Raw genomic sequence first — 16,938 nt, forward strand, 5'->3', positions numbered from 1 at the left:
ACACGTAACACATGAACGCAGCGAAACCGTACGCTATTTTCACGACCATCACGATGGTTCAAGTGACGATTACAGCCGATTTGCTTCTTCTTCGCTACCGCAACGACCTTTACTCAATCATTGTTTCTGTAAGTGTGGGCTTCCTTCTTTTTTTTGGAAGTGACAGCCATTGGACATCACCTTGTAGGGGTGTACGATATGACGTGTCCTCCTCGTTCCGAGCAAGCGTTAGCACGATTACGGTGAACGCTGGAGCTTTTTTTGCCAAACTTGGCCAACGTCCCTAAGGGGGTACACTTGCTTTGACAAACGTGCTCCAGGGACGCTGGGCGGTCGCCGCGAGGAACGCAAACACGCGCTGTCGGCATCTTCTTCGTTTTCTTAACCGTCGGGTGGTCGTCGCCGCGAAACACGCGCTCATGTGCGCTCAGCAATTTCTTGGTATTTTTAACTGCTGACATCGTGCACTAACAATGGGCTCAACAGCTTCCCAGTTAAAATATTCAGGAAACCTAGCACTGACGTGCAGGACCTGAATGGCGAAGCTGTTGTCGGTAAGCACAGCCGGACTCATAGTTAAATGTCAGTGTGGTTGTTTGTTTGCATAGTTGCGGTGCAATTATTCTTCGTCATATGCCTCGAAGAGGTCATCGTCTTCTTCGCTGCGAGTGGTAGCTGCACAGTCATACTCAACACTGTAGACTTCAAGCAGCTGAACTGGCGAAGCTTGCGCTAAGTTGCGCAAGGCTTCAACCATAGCGAAGCTGCAGAATTTCTTTATACGAGAGCCCTGAAGGACACATCACCGCGGATTTGTACAAGTTTGAAATTGTTTATTTACATTTTCCGTTCTCGCATTCCACTATGCTAGTAGTAGTCATCGTCATATCCATGGATATCGTCGTGTTCCCCATGCCAAACATTACATGCGCGGTAGCGTTGACGACCGTGCTGGAGTTTGTTTTCGTTTTCTGCTACAGCCACTGCGCAAGCCGCGGCCTCGGCGGTCGCCGTGAGGCACGCACTCTCAAGCGCTCGGCATTTTCGCGCTCCTCGTTGTTTTTGCCAGTGTTATCTTTTTTTTTAAGCCACTGCACGTGCCTGGAACGCTCGGTGGTCACCACGACGCACGCGGTCACGAGCGCTCTGCTTTTTCTTGGTATTTCTTCTCGCAACACCGAACTTGAGGCCCGTACAACAGCTCCGCTGTTTATATCCACACGGAAAGACACTACTACAAAGCACATAAATGTCGTTCAAATGTTGAACAAAATGCGCGCGAATCGGTGATGCTATCGTGGCTAGCATGCGGTTGCAGTCGTTTGATGTTATAGCTATGATCGATGGGATGGAAACGCAGATCAGTACTGCAATGAGGGAAGTTCACTTTGAAAGGGTGACATATCCGCGACGATATGTATGACGGCCTAGAATGAAGTTTATTTTAAAGGCGATAGTCTTTCTTGGGCTACTTAGACGCAGAAAATTTGGTCTGTCTGCATGTCTGTCTGTCTGTCTTTTTGTCTGTCTGTCTGTGAGTCGATTCAGCCACCCGACCAAAGCGAAAAGAATGCTCCGCATTAGTCTTATATACCCGCAGCCAAATCTAAAAGTCTAGGTCCGGTGTCAGTGTTCATACTTGTCAACGTTGTTGAACAAGAACAAAACATTACGCAAATATAAGCCAGATAATCAATACATAAGGGGTATTTGCAGTGTTCCTTTATTTAAAACATTTATAGATGATTGGTTTTTGCGATAGCAAATGAAATACTACATCAACGCCCGAAAACCGTCGCCTGCTGTTGTCAGCGCTACCTCCTGAAGGCATTTAAGAAATCAAACGGCAATAGCAACAAAAGAAACGAGCGCTGATGCAGTAGCGCTACGTGGTTTTATAAACGTTGTAGTAGGGTGCCTCAATTCACGCGCGTCTCCGCCGTACGGCAGCGCTGGCATCGAAACAGCCGACATGGAGCAGTGGAACGCGGTAAACTAAAATTCATTTGAGCTAACCTCTAGCCTGTTATCTCGGGAGGAATGAGACGGAGGATGAACAGCTAGAAATGTGAGCGGGAAAGAGAAGGGGGGCATTTATTTAGCAGGGGCGCCAGTGGACTGTTGTGTTTCGGCAACAGTTGTAACCAAAGGAGCAGATACGCGGCCATTTTGTCAGCTGTGTATTGAAGAGGGCTAGATTATATGAAGCAAATTAACTCGTGACGGTATTCTACGGAGGGAAAGAGGAGGCATGTTTAGTGTTCGTTTCATTGAAGGGATACTGGCCTTGCGAGCGTAATTAGAAAAAATGAAGCGCGCACTACGGCTTTGCACTGATTCTCAAGCGTTAATAACGTAGTCCTGCGCTGTATCCACGCATACTACAGTTTAGGACGAATTAGTGTCTTATAAAGGACAAGTTTTAAGTTTGAACCAGGCATAAGACTTAACATCGCAGATACCCAGTTCGGATTGGATTGTTTAAAATACAATTTACATGTGTCTCCCAGGATAACTTTCTTGTTGCCTGTACGCCTGTATGCTTGTGAGTAGAGGCTATTTCAAGTTGTTCGCCCTGAATGGTGTTTAATGTCGGTAGGGTTTCAGCAAGATTTGTTCGTCGAAAAATTCTCATATTTTACTTTTATAACTACTTAACCGCATTTGCCAAGTGTCACACTAATTTGATACTTCATTAAGGTAAGACTACATTGTTTGAGTCAGCATCCCAAGAAATCACTCTGCGTGAAACGCAGTCACCTGCAAATAATCTGATTTGAGAAGTAATGGCGTTATACAGGTCATTGATGTAAGTGAGAAACAAGAGTTGGCCGAGCACGGAACCTTGAGGTACCCCAGAGGTCAATAGGATCAGTCATAATCATTGGCTGTAAAGAACTGTGATCAGTCGATTAAATAGTTTTCAATTCAGAATTCTGGGGTTAATGTTTAAGTTACGTAGCTTTTGACAGAGCACGGGATCACAAACGAAGTCGAACGCTTTGGACAAGTTCCAAAAGGTGCAATCAACAAAATTCCCATAGTTCAGAACGTATAAAAGGTCATATGGGAACGAAATTAACTGAATTTTACAGAAAACAGATTTTCATAATTTGTGTCGGCACGGACGTAATAAAAGGAGTTATTTTCAGCAAATATAACCAGGCTTCAGTCAATGATATGGTCATACAGCTTGCAAAAGAGGCTGGTAATGATATTGGACGATAATTAAGGGAGCTGTGTCTATCACCAGATTGCAAGAATGGTGCCACTTTGCCAATTTTCAAATCATCAGGTAATGCACAAGAATTAAGGGCTTACGAAAATTTCAGCAAGAATTATGGACAATGAACGTCTGTCTTTTTTCAAAAATTGGGAATTTAGTTTGTCTATCGCTAACGATGAGGAAAGCTTTAAATTGGTGCTTGGTGGTAATATTCCAACCTATCACTTAACATCCTGCATGCACATTGGTACATTGGAACATGCGAGAATCGCCTTGTACTACCGCTACTCAGACGCAACAGGCTTTCGTTCAGAAAAGATTAAAATGAGAACAGGTAGCCGCGGTTCATTTATGGTGTCTCTATTTATATGTGAACGGCTACTAAGAATCGCGGAGGAGGAAAAGATCCGCGAAAAAGTTCATCCCGGTATAGTTGATCGCGAGAACCATTGCACGTAACAATGAGGTGCCTCATCGACTGCACATACACCGTTGGACTGCACGGCAAAGGATATTTAATTAGGTCAGCAATTCGAGTAAGAACAGGACTGCTATTCTTGTCTCCTGACTACCAGGTTTTGTTCTTCTATTATCTGTTCATGTTCAGAAGATGATCCATGATTTATGATGCAATTTCACTCAATTGACTGCCGCAAGCATATTGGGCCTCTTTGGTGGTGTTTAGGGGGGCGTGAAGATTGTTTCATAATGAAAAATCACACACTTGCGCGTCCAATGCAGCGTGTGTCAACGAAACTGCACCGTCCACATCACCTGTTGTAAGTGTGCCTACAGTAGCCAATCACTAACGATAAACGAAACAGCTATACTCTGTTTTACGTGGGAATTGAAAACTACCTACAGTTCCGCCTCTACTGTCAATATCGGAGCAAAAATAACTTTTCATAATAAAAATAAATTCACAATTCATTGTACCCAGAATACCAATTCTCAGTTATTGTAAAACTAGCGAGTGTAGGCAGCAGTGGCGTAGCCAGAGATATATTTCATACGCAAGCGGGACAATAAAAAATAAAATAGAGAGTGCGCAGGGTGCCCAAACAATATATCCGTAATTTAGCTGCATGCAGAAGTTTGGGAGGGGGGTTGACACTGAAACACGCCCCCTGGCTAAGCCCCTGCTACGCAGTGGTAGAATCGATATTGCTAAAACATTACCAATGGCAATCTTTATCACCTTTCCTGGAACTATCGGTCGGAGAGTTCCGCTACGCAACTGTATTAACGTTAGAAATAAACACCTTGAAACACTACATTTAATGTACAGAGCCACATCCAAACCATAAGGAACACTGTGCGCACAAGTCGAGGACCATTTGCGAAACCATTCAGTAGCAATAGGAGTCGTCAAAATTATATTGAAGGAACGTAGACAATTGGTTCTGTAGAAAATGATTGTGCAATCTTATTCTGATTTCAGATATGGTGCCGAAGTCTTTCCGAATAATTTATTCTAACCTCTAAAATTTAGTGTGTTTTGTTCCTAGTTCTGTAGGTTTCCTCACTTTTGTTGTCACTTGTCGCACAGTATTAGTAAATCCACCTTCCAAATTTACAGTAGTGTGTCAATCAGAAAAAAGTCACTGCAGTTTTTCAATGATTAGTACTTGAAGCTTCTATGCTAAAGAATTGCGCCAGTGAATAAAATGGTAAACACTACACTTTTTACGCTTTTTTTGGCCAAAAAGGATTAAAAAATCCTGTCCCATGGCACACATATTTAGAGGTGTTTTGGCTTTAAAAGAGTGCAAGGATAAAAATTGTGTGCTTTGTGAACACCCTAAATAACGGTGTAAGGTTGCTTAACCCCCTAAAATAAGGTATGCGTGGTGCAGCTACGCGTGGCAGTGTGGATTGGCTGAAAACGGGGCTTGATAGACACATTCAACACGCACAAGTCACACTTAAACCACAAATGAATTGAGCAAGAAAACAAACGACGTGCATGGCGAGAGCGAGTGCGTACTTATAAAAACATGCGCTCTTTTTGCTTTTATAGCCCCCAGGGGAAAGTCCTGTGCGGGAATCGTTGGACTGGTCACAAAAATCAGATATTTTAGCGCTAAGTTTTGAATTATGCCGTTTATGTGAGCAGCATGCAGATTTCCAAAAACTTTTTAATCGTGAGGTGGTTTGTATGTTCAATAATTGACAGAATATTATTGAATACCAAATTATTATTCCACACCATTTCAACACCAACCAAGAAGGCTGTTCATTATATCAACACCATTTCCCTACAAGGGTATAAAGCTACCGATTAAGAAGTTGGAAATCAATGGCCAACTAAGAAAAAGTGTTTAAAGTACCTCCTCTAACTTTGGATGTACTCTATACCCGCTTACTCGGGTGGACTTGAACATTTTTACAAGGGCAGCGGATGTTTTGTACCTCACGATGTTTAACACCATATGAATTGGCATAACGTATTACCAGCGGAGCTGTTGAAGCTTCAGCTAGGTTCGGTGGCGTTAGCAAAAAAAGATACCATGAAAAAAAAACTGTGCTGTTTGTGAAGGATGCATCACCGCAAACAGGGTATTATAACAGTGAAGCCGGCTTTCACACCTGTTCGAGTATAAGCACAAGGGGCGCGTGCGTATGCGCACCTCTTACTATAACATTTCAAGGGTAAGAGTCTTTTGGGGATACTAACACGCAAAAAACGGCGCCGCTTGTTCTAGTGGTACAGCGAAGCTGGGGTTCGACCCAGCTTGTTTCCCCCTTGGATCCGACGTCAGTGCGGGAAACACACTGGAAAAGACTCGCAAAATCCGGCTAACTTCACCTCAACACTAACCACTTAGCCTATAGCCTAGCAAGAACATCACAACCTGACAAAACATAGCAAAGCCTAGCAACACATAGCAAAACTTAGCAACACTGGAAGAAGCTAGGTGTACCCCCAGATCCGTTGTGATATTTTGCAACCGAACACTTTCAACACCCTACAGAAAACCAAGGATGTTGCAGTCGGTCAACAGCCTTTCTGCCACACAAAAAGGGTATAAAGTTACAAATTAGATTGTTGAAACCTGCGAAAAAGGGCCTTTACTCCCCACATACTTCTTCCACATATACTACACCTTTTTTAGGTAATAAGGGTTGTAAAAAGGTTTAGTGTATACGGTCAGTGACTGTTTGCACTGCGAGGGTTTAGACATTCAGAACTTGTAATCATTCGGATAAAAATATCAGCTTTGTTTTGTGTCAAGGAGACAGCAAGAAAGAGGCATACGCTTACGTTTTTACTGTTGTTATTTCTCAATGTAAACACCTTACATAAAAATTGTTTTCACGATGATTTGTGGCTGTGTTCCCAAACATTTGCATCCACGCGCACTTATGTGAAGCACGCTCTGTTCATGGTTTTTGCAGTGTAGCGAGCACCTATCTGCAACGAGCCAGCGCTCTATTCTTTCCTGACAGCAGAACGTCTGCTCTTTCTTGCTAGGCTACGTTGGTACGATTTTTTTAGTTGAAGGTAAAGGTTTACGCGCTTGACACACAGCTAGATTATTTTGGTTTGACCAGAAATGCTCTTTATTGTATCGTTTCTGGAGAAGTCATCCCTACGACGTAAGACGCGGTATTTCGCCTACTTTTAACCGCACATGTCGCTTTCTATAATTTTTAAACTTTGTTCACTAGTACTTAATTGCGGAGTCCAATCCACCACAATAAACTAAATTGCGACAAGCTCGATTCATTCCTGACTGTGACAATATGTAGCATCAGAGGCAGTTACGCCTTTTCCCCTCGGTTTGACTGGTGTACTATTAGGGGAAACAAGATGGGAAGAGCACACTATGGACCAAACGTATTATCAAACAGATCAATTTCATCAATCACACGCTTCGTATAGTCACACGCCACAATGAAGGCCTCAAAGAACACGAGCTTCTCAAGATCGCAGAAGAAACTATATTTTCTGTAGTCTTGTTGCCCTTCCCTACCCTAAACTAACGAAAACTCAAAACAATAAATTGGAGATCGCCATCCGGACATGCCCACGAATGGAGCTCGGTATGCCCAAGTATGCCCCAAACGATCTATCTCCTTGCCGACACGGCCCTGCGCAATACTCTTGAGGAGAAAGTAGCCGCGCACATGGCTGCCGAAGAGCACACGCTCCTGACGCCAACCCAACGCCTCACCATCCTGGCTGATATACGGTTTGCCACGTCTCACTTATCTCCTCTGCCAAAAGAAGATTCACTTTGGGACACAATTCCTACAATAATGTACAAACCCAACCCGCGTCACATGGACCAGTATTCACACTACGGCCGGCACCGAAGCTGAGCTCTCCTTCTTTCCCTCCCATTACTTGACACATATTACACAGACGCCACGTTTACCGACAACTTATCCATAACTGTCCCAGTAGGTCCGCGTGAAGAGATCATCCATCAACATTGTAATTTACCTTCTTCTACAGCTGCTGAAATTCAAGCCATTGCCGATTCAATCATGCTGCAACCCATCCAACTGACCAAATTACCATCTGCACGTATAGTCAAGGAGCCCTCCGAGAATTCGCAACTCCTTACCTGCGCACATTCATACGAGCTTACATGCTACGTGGCAGCCCACAGTCACCTGTATGTCTTTCTAGAATGGGTCCTCAGGCACCAGGGAATTGTAGGGAGTGAAAGGGCTCATGCCCTTCCTCGTGCGATTCGAAACCCGAGCGACCCTCAACCCTCGTCCCTGGACTACAGCCCTAAGGAAGAACGCGCCGCCATTCGCAATGCTCAGAAGCAACAGCTGAAGGACCTTCGCAGTTCTCGCCGCAGTCTTCCTCCTCCCACTTCTCACTTCACACGTCGCGAAGGCACTTACATCCGCCAGGCTCAGACTCTCTCCCTCCCTTGTGACCTAGTTCTTCACTATATAATGAGCCGAGATGACACGCCCCACTGTGAGGTGTGTGGTGCCTATCCCGACGTTAAACGCCCTTACTGGACTTGTCCTCGCGACATTCTATCCTCTTACTTTCTTCATCCACACCTTTTACTATCCCACATTCTATACTCGGGGGAAAGCTGGGCCGCTCTGCTGCCCGATCTTCCCCCCATCCTTTGGCCTCGCCTCTCCCGGCACATTGCCCACGTGCGGGGCCCTGACACCTACGGAATACCCGCCTGAACGCATTCTAGGCACACCAGAACCCCATTTTCGGTGGCCCGAACATAGGCCACTTTAAATAAAGTTTGATATTTCTCTTATGTGGGCAGGTAGAGAATAGGGAGAAGGTTCAGCGGTAAATCCTGCAAAGTAACGCATCAAACCAGGACCACAACTTGCACAGGGGCAGTAAATAATGCTGTTCGTGATTAATGGGGCCTGTAAGTATATTTTTTATGTCGGTCAGCGGACACAGCGACAGAACAAGAAGCGTCGTTGACTGTTAGGGGCTCTGCCGATGCGGCTATGTCGACCCTAGTCGGTTGAGGTAACGTCAGGTGAAGGTGGCGTCAGTGGAGGTTGAGCATATGTTTAGGTGTGTAGCCACTTTTAGATTTTTATGTGCATTGTGAACTGAAGTGTGGAGCTACTCCAGGGCCGAGTAGGTGGCGAAAAAGGCAAGGCGGATTGTGATCCACGGTGAGAAAATGGCTAAAGTTTTGAAGAACGGAAGTAGCGGAAGGTGTTCACCTTGACTGCACAACAAATATTTCTAACAGGAAAACAAGGCGCACGCATTGGTCGTTGCCTCACGTTTGTAAGGGACACGGCGCTGTGAGGGCTGCGACACTAATTCACTATATAAGATGCACCATTACACCTTACAATATTATTGTCTGGGAGTGCAGGCTGCGTCTTCCTCTACAGAAAGTCCACTTTAAAATATTCCAAACAGTTTTAAGCAAAATGTCAGTAATTCCACCAATCATCGACGACTGGGTAGCACTTATATTTGTTGACATTCACGGTGGTTTTGCACAAACTACTATCCATTAGTTCAGTAACTGCCCCTCGCTACTTTCAAGATTATTTAGACAGTGACAAGTGTTGCCTCACACTTAATTTAGAAGAGCGGCTCCCTGCATTTCACTCTACTAAGCATTCACCAACTAATTTCTGAATGTCAGCAAAAGCACCATGCAAGCCACAACCCTCCTGACTCACTTTACCAAACTGGTATTGGAAGCATCAGCCGCAACTAAAGGAATTAGTGATGAAGATTAAAACATCCTGAAGGCAAAATTTTGAATACGCGGCCGTGTGCATTGCGCGCGCAGTGCAAGCTTCGGCGACGTAATGCGAAAACCAATTTGAAGGGGATATTAAGCTCTATTGCTTCAAGTACGCTGTCCAAAATTTTCGGATACTAATGCTTTATCGCACGTGGATGTGCATGTTCGTTGCAGGGTATAGGACTGTACACTCACACCGTGGCACGTGACCCAACCGCGAGGACGGCGCAGCAAGAGTTCATCGACTGGAGCACTGTGTACCAAGTGGTCATCATGGCTGTCGCGGTGGTTCTCATCGGATCCTTTGTCGCCAGCGAACTCGGGAAGCACAAAAACGTAAGCACCCACAACTCGGTACCTCTTTAAAAAACCGCGTACATCTCCCAGGCTTCGCGTTGTGCGCAATTAGAATCGCACTGCACTGGTTCGCCATCATAAGTTGTAAACAAAGCGATGCCTAGCTTCGGTGTACCACCTTTGCAAAGGAAGAACTACTGATATTTTATGCGTGATATGTTGCGCACATTACGGCACTCACCTTCATGGGTTTTCTTGTAATTCAAGGATTTTTTTTGCTAGAAGTAGCTTTTGCTCCAAAAATATTTATGGTTTTTAGCCATGTTTGTTTATTTTATATTGGCTCTAAACCGACAAGCGCCTAGCAGAAATGGGTGATTCATTTCTTTCTTTATTTGAATGCCGGGAGGGAGATTACGGAACTGGAAATGGAGGTGGTATCTCAGCGTAGGCGTGCCTCGCAACAATAATCTGTTAGCCACAGATCGCACAGAATCGCACTGCACTAGTTTGCCATCATAAGTTGTAAACAAAGCGATGCCTAGCTCCGGTGTGCCACCTTTGTAAAGGACAGAACTACTGATATTTTATGCGTGATATGTTGCGCGCATTACGGCACTCACCTTCGTGGGTTTTTGTAATTCAAGGATTTTTTTTTGCTAGAAGTAGCTTTTCCTCCAAAAATATTTATGGTTTTTAGCCATGTTTGTTTATTTTATATTTGCTCTAAACCGGCAAGCGCCTAGCAGAAATGGGTGATTCATTTCTTTCTTTATTTGAATGCCGGGAGGAAGATTACGGAACTGGAAATGGAGGTGGTATCTCAGCGTAGGCGTGCCTCGCAACAATAATCTGTTAGCCACAGATCGCACAGAATCGCACTGCACTAGTTTGCCATCATAAGTTGTAAACAAAGCGATGCCTAGCTCCGGTGTGCCACCTTTGTAAAGGACAGAACTACTGATATTTTATGCGTGATATGTTGCGCGCATTACGGCACTCACCTTCCTGGGTTTTTTTGTAATTCAAGGATTTTTTTTTTGCTAGAAGTAGCTTTTGCTCCAAAAATATTTATGGTTTTTAGCAATGTTTGTTTATTTTATATTGGCTCTAAACCTCCAAGAGCCTAGCAGAAACCGTCCGTTCCCGTCATTCATTTCTTTCTTTTAATGAATGCCGGGAGGGAGATTACGGAACTGCAAATGGAGGTGGAATCTCAACGTAGGTGTGCTTCGCAACAATAATCTGTGGCTAACGGTTTATTATGTTATACCTGATCACTGGAGAGAGTGTCAGGGTTTTGAGTATAAAAAAACTTTCGAGGCACCACTGTAGTCAAGTGAAGTTACTTTTATACGTTACGTACGTTAGCCGTATAAGTAAGCTAATGCTTCCTCTATTTGCGATTCGGCTAACATGACTTGAATACATCCAGTCGAGGCGGCACAAAATCGCGCAGCCCATTTTAGTCTAATTATCAGAGAGCAGCTAGCATGGCCCAAATTAAAAAAAAAACTGTGCATTCCAAACCTCTACACTCACCGAAAAAACTCATGAATTTGCCTCTCACAAAATATATCCCCATAACTCCGCGTTGCAAAATTCATGGATACGTCTGGCACCTTGCGTATCCGCTCACCGAGATCACTCACAGAATGCGGATGTACCTCATTCTAATGCGGTCACGCATTCCTCACCACTATTTCTAAAAACTTCAAAAAGGTCGACGTCAAAAACATCGACCGAGCTCCTTAAATGTGTTAATGGATTATTTTAGGGATGCTATAAATAGGTCAAAATTCACACTGAATGCCCGAAGGCATTTCTTATAGCAATTTGCATTAGTGTTCTTTTATTGTTTCATTAAGACCATATTTATTTCAGAGATGCTTTAAATAGCGAAAAGTGAATTCGCCACTGCATACTTGAATTCTGTTTTCTACAGTCCTTTATAAAAGTGTTCTAATGTTTGTTACAAACACTGTTTCTGTAGTAATTTTGTTAATCATTGTAGCCCCTCCCCTCTATAATATATCCTACTCTCAGGGTAAAAGAAATGAAATTAAAATAAATGAAACGCGGACCACGCAGTTAAACTACAGACACTGCAAAGCAAAACTATCACGTCCTTCCTCTTGATACCCCAGAAACCAGAAATCACAGAGAAATGCGAATACCGACACCATTTTCACTACTAATAAAATCAGAACATAACTCTACAGTATATGCCCTAAGCTCACGAACAGAAAGGAATAGTTTTTTGCACCTCGCCCTGAATTCTACGCAGCAAGCCCTCCCTCAAGTTAACTGGCAGAAGATAGTACACCGTAGCGACTCTCAATGTGACGTTTCATAATAAGGTACATGGAAAACGAAGCTTGCGGAAGCAAGCACGTTCATTTCAGTCAACCGATGGGGGAGGGGGGGGTCTGGTACAATTGTCCTGCGAGGTCAAGTATCCGCTGCATACAAACCCTCGTTGACGCTCTCCTTCTGCTGGACCGTTGACACGGCTGGAAACCACACCACCCGAGTGCTTCTAAGGGACCTCTTTACAGACGACTGTCTTTTTTTTCTACCTAATTAAAAATATTTGGGCTTTCTGTCTGCCATTTGGTTCCCGTACTTGGCCAAAAAGAACTTCAAATAGCAGGCTAAGTGCGAAGTTTATATCGGTAAGACCTTTCAAAATTGCTAAAAATACCTGAGCGACAAATTGTAGAGTACGAGCGATATTTTATTATGAATGGGCGTTGGGTTGCTTTTTACGCATCAGACTGAAGAAATAACGACGCGCACAACAAAAGCAGGCACAACAGAAAGAGAGTAACATTTTATTGCGCGTGAACAGTGGGAAGGCGGAAAAATTGAATTGATTTAAAGCTAAATTGCGTTAATGGTGAAAACAGCGAAAGTGGAAAGAACGCGCCTGATGGGCAGAAGTGGGAAAGCAGTGGAGGACTTGTGTGGCAGGTGTATCCGAAGGCTACCGTGTTTTTACAACTGCTACGACGCCATCAGATACGCAATCAACTTTGGAACCCTGTATCGCAGCTCTTTGTTCGTGGTACATGTGCTCCGTATAGAACACCTGCTGCAGCTGGGGCCTCCAGGGTTCACATGTTGTTCAGAGGGCTGGGCGCACACTCGTGGCGTAGCGTCGTACTGTACCATTTGGCCATGGTGGCGCGTTCATTTCCTTTTGGGATTTTTATAAAGACAGTGATTGAGTGGTTTTCAAAATGTTTTAGGCAGGTTAGTTTGCCTTTAAAACGTGTTTTTCTGCGTACTAATGCGTATATTCGTGTCACACAACTGCGAAAGTATGCTTCGAGAAATTTTGCGTCGAATTAGTAGCAATAATAATGTACAGTCATGTACAAATAAAATGCAAACACGAAAATGCGAACCAGAACACGCGTAATTGTAGAATGCCGGTCGTGGAGGCTCAATAATGGCACGCTCTTGGTATATTTGGGAAATTTGCCACTGTAATTAGGCCATGCGTCAATCTTTGTGTGTTCTCCTTGATATTTTAGTTATAGAGTTTCATTTCTAGATTTCTGTACGCATTGAAGGCAATATTTCGAATGATACTAAGCTAGTTAAGCTTGTAGGAGATATAAATGTTGCCGTAAATGCCACGCATTTGGGCATCACAGTACCGCACCCTATAGAGTTTCATACTAATGTAACTAGAGAGGGCACTGGCGCTGCAATCGTTCAACCACCATGGAGCTGATTGTGTGACGTAAACTCGTGATCTTTGAACTTGGCTTAACTTAAGGCTTGACGCTTGTGTTATGTACTAGGCTTCGTACTTTTCCACGCCATCAGTCTCGGTTTCGGAGTCGGAGGCTCCTTCCGGGGCAGAATTGGTGTTGGCGTCCGATTCTAGTGGCTGCAATGAGCAAATACTGCACGGATGGAATGGATGAATACGCGAAGCAGTGGAATCGCCTTACATCTTATTCTCTAGAACCCTTCATGTGATACGCCATTTAAAACGGATGGGAAATCAGGATTCCGCACCGAGTAGTACGAGCACACTGCTCCATCCTAGTCCGGTTCTTCACGACGCTTGCGATGACAATACGAGCGCGATAGCGCCGAAGCCAAATAAAAATATTTTTTCAGCAGTAAGTATGTGTGTACAGCCTGCGAGTTTTTTAAATATTGCGGGAACGTCACCAGAGCGTGGTTCAGCACCTTGTCATGGTAGAAAGCAGCGAAACAAGTGAGGGCAGGTCGCATGCACAGGATGGTCCCGCCAGTGCAACCGTCGTCTGCTAGGCAATTCCCGCGAGCACAACACAGCCCGTTTTGGTTGCTCATCAGCTGCGGGCATTCCGCGCCGTGAACAAGAAGCACTCAAAATCGCTGTGACCTCCCATAACCATGCAAACTTGTGGAATACTTTCAGTGCCTGATGCATGGTGTTTGAAGCTACAGGTAAAAACAATGCAGTAAAATGAATACTCTGTAATACCCTGCAGTAGGATCTCGTTAAGCCGTACCAGACAGGGAGGGACAAATATACATATGCGACGGTATAATGGCTTTACATGTTGAAACAGAACGTAATATTGATTGCTTGAGGACGTTTTGGGCCATAAACAACGGCTTATATAGCTATGTACCTATGAAGCCTGTAAGAAGCGATCACCGGCATGCATGCTTGCTATTCAATGAAGTCGCTGTCAGTGTACAGTGGTCACAGTGTCGTCCCATCGAGTGGCAGGTGTTCCTGTAGCAACTGTTTGCATTAGTCCAACACTGGCTCAGTGCTTGGGCACCGGCATATTTAGCATACACAGAAACAGTTGGCGAGTGCAAAATGTGAATGTAATGTGCCAATTGCAAAGTGCAGAATTCAGTTTTACTCAGCTATAACAAAGCACTCACCACCGTCATACGCTGCAACACTAACTCATAGCACAGCATTGCTTAATATAACAAAAGCAAGAGTGCCAACTTACCTTGAGGAAGTTGTTTCGAAAGTTTGAAGTCTGATGAGCAGCAAATATGCACACTACGCAATGATAATGAGTGAAGGCATAAATAGTATAGCATCAATGTATTTATCGATCCATGCAAGAGCGACTGGCAATATTTGGTACCACGGTTTAATTTGTAGCTACCTACCTGCATAGCCATTTTCGCAACCAGCATATCTATGTACGCAGGGTGCTTTATGCAGGAACCAACAAAATAGTTACTGTAAGTGGTGAACACATTCGTATGTTAGGCTACGGTAAAAAAAATTACATGAATGGAACCTGTAAAAGTAGAGCAGAAGTGTTTCAATGAGCATCTGCCAGCACAATAGAAACAGGGCAAAATACCGTATCCACGAACAAAACAACGTTCTCACAACAGCGAACATTTGGCACGACAGTATACAGCCACAGTGAACAGCAGTGGGTGGATACAATCTGCAATTTCATAACAACCAGAAGTAGGTGAGGCAGCCTTCTACCCCATTGATCAGAATCTTTTGAGCCTTACTACCGGACGAGGGCCAGACGAGGGCAGCTTAACATTTTTCGATCCGTTATTTGCACGGATATTACAGGTGCAGCCACAGCGCATAATGTCAGTTTTAAGTGACATTCACGTGGTGAAAGCCGATCTAATACGTCCCGCCGTCATGCATATGTTGTTGTAGGAGGCGACGTCGTCGAAAAACAGTTTGTGAAAGGTGCACTATCGAACCTGGCTTCAATATGGTGTAGAAACTTTGGTATCATCATTGCTGCTGCACCGATCACAGTATCATCATCGATGCCGATCTTCACGTAGACAGCTCGCTCGAGCTGCTTCATCTTCCTTATAATCGCCATTAAAGCTAGCGATTTTCACGGTCGCCCCTCTCGGCATGGAGGTCATTGTCCCTCAGCCTAGAATCCCACATATGTATTTAAATTGACAGCGAGGACGTGCAGCTCTCCCTCACAGCCGTTTGCGCCATGCACACTCCTTCTCAGCAGAGTCCCTCATTTCAATACCACTTATGGAACACAGTGGTCTAAAACACTACGCAGAATACTTCCTCTTCATTCTGTCAGTTCAATAAACATATCCCTAAGTTTTCAAATGGCTATATATGCTACTAGTAGTTAAGTGAGGTTGGTATCATGTGGTGCCATGGCTATTGCAGTCAAGCCACTGGTATAAGTCATATTTATATATACTGTTACGGGCCAGCAGGACAATGATAAGGCGAATCATGGGTCATGGTTACAATTTACAAGATCCTGCCGCAGAGCGATGCAATCTATTCACAAGCGGCCATGATCGCTCGAGCAACTAGCCCGTACCATCTACTGTTTCGTCGTCGTCAGCGATGGGTCCCGTGGAGCTATGCGCCAGCGTCCACTTGCGCTTCTCGTAACAATACAATGAGTGGTCTTGAACAAATAATTTTATAGCACCCGAGAAAATTAGTTTGAATCCTCAGTGCATAACACTCAAGATTCAAAGAGCATCTTCCATGGCACTGCAAGACACTTTCCACACCAGTTGTTCTTCCCTTCATCGTGTGGCTGAATGTACAGGAATATTTTTAATATTTGCACATTTTAGGCTGCCATCAACGTCTCCCAAAACCCTTTTGATTTTTTTGTGGGTGGTCCTTGCTAGAATTGAGGTGTTTTTCAAAGGTTGGCAGTGTGCCTGCATCATGTTGCGCTGCTAATAATTCCCCCAATGACCCTGAATTGGAAACTGGTTGCATGCCTGGTGCAGCTTCTTTTGTTGCCTGCTGGTCTGCTCCTTGCACTGACATAGCTAGTACTTGTAGCGAAATGGATGCCACTGTTTTAAGCTTTGCAAGGCTTTTGTACAGATGCCTAGAGCACAGTTATGTTCTCTTAAAGTCCAGCACACTAACATGCTCATCTACACAAAGGGCTCCTGCAACACAACATGTTCAATGACTGTGGCTTCCTCATAAAAACGCAGTTACAGTCCGCTGCTTGCTGCCATGTACACGTTGAAGTCTATTTAAACCAAATAGAAGACACATACTGAACTCACAGGGACCCAACAACGTTTTCAAAGGTAGTGCTTTAACAAGACATGACTTTAGTAGTTGAATTATTCAAGACTGAACAAGCACCACACAAGCTGGGTAAACGTTTTGAACCTATTGCGGAACAGCTTCGGAACAACGAATGCATGAAGGCAGCC

The 16,938-nt window shown here is 44.3% G+C and overlaps 1 protein-coding gene across 1 annotated transcript in view; it reads left to right on the plus strand.

Annotated features, from left to right (window-relative positions):
- LOC144168007 (sodium- and chloride-dependent glycine transporter 1-like) overlaps nucleotides 1–16,938 on the plus strand; it is a 103,162-nt gene that overhangs the window by 56,573 nt on the left and 29,651 nt on the right. Inside the window, exon 13 of the mRNA XM_077697106.1 lies at nucleotides 9,625–9,786. Within this exon, the coding sequence (XP_077553232.1) occupies nucleotides 9,625–9,786 (162 nt within the window). The remainder of the gene's footprint in view (nucleotides 1–9,624; nucleotides 9,787–16,938) is intronic.

Source organism: Haemaphysalis longicornis, unplaced genomic scaffold (genome assembly GCF_048455015.1).
Source record: "Haemaphysalis longicornis isolate Haplotype H1 unplaced genomic scaffold, Haemaphysalis longicornis Haplotype H1 scaffold_2, whole genome shotgun sequence".
Lineage (NCBI taxonomy): Eukaryota > Metazoa > Arthropoda > Arachnida > Ixodida > Ixodidae > Haemaphysalis > Haemaphysalis longicornis.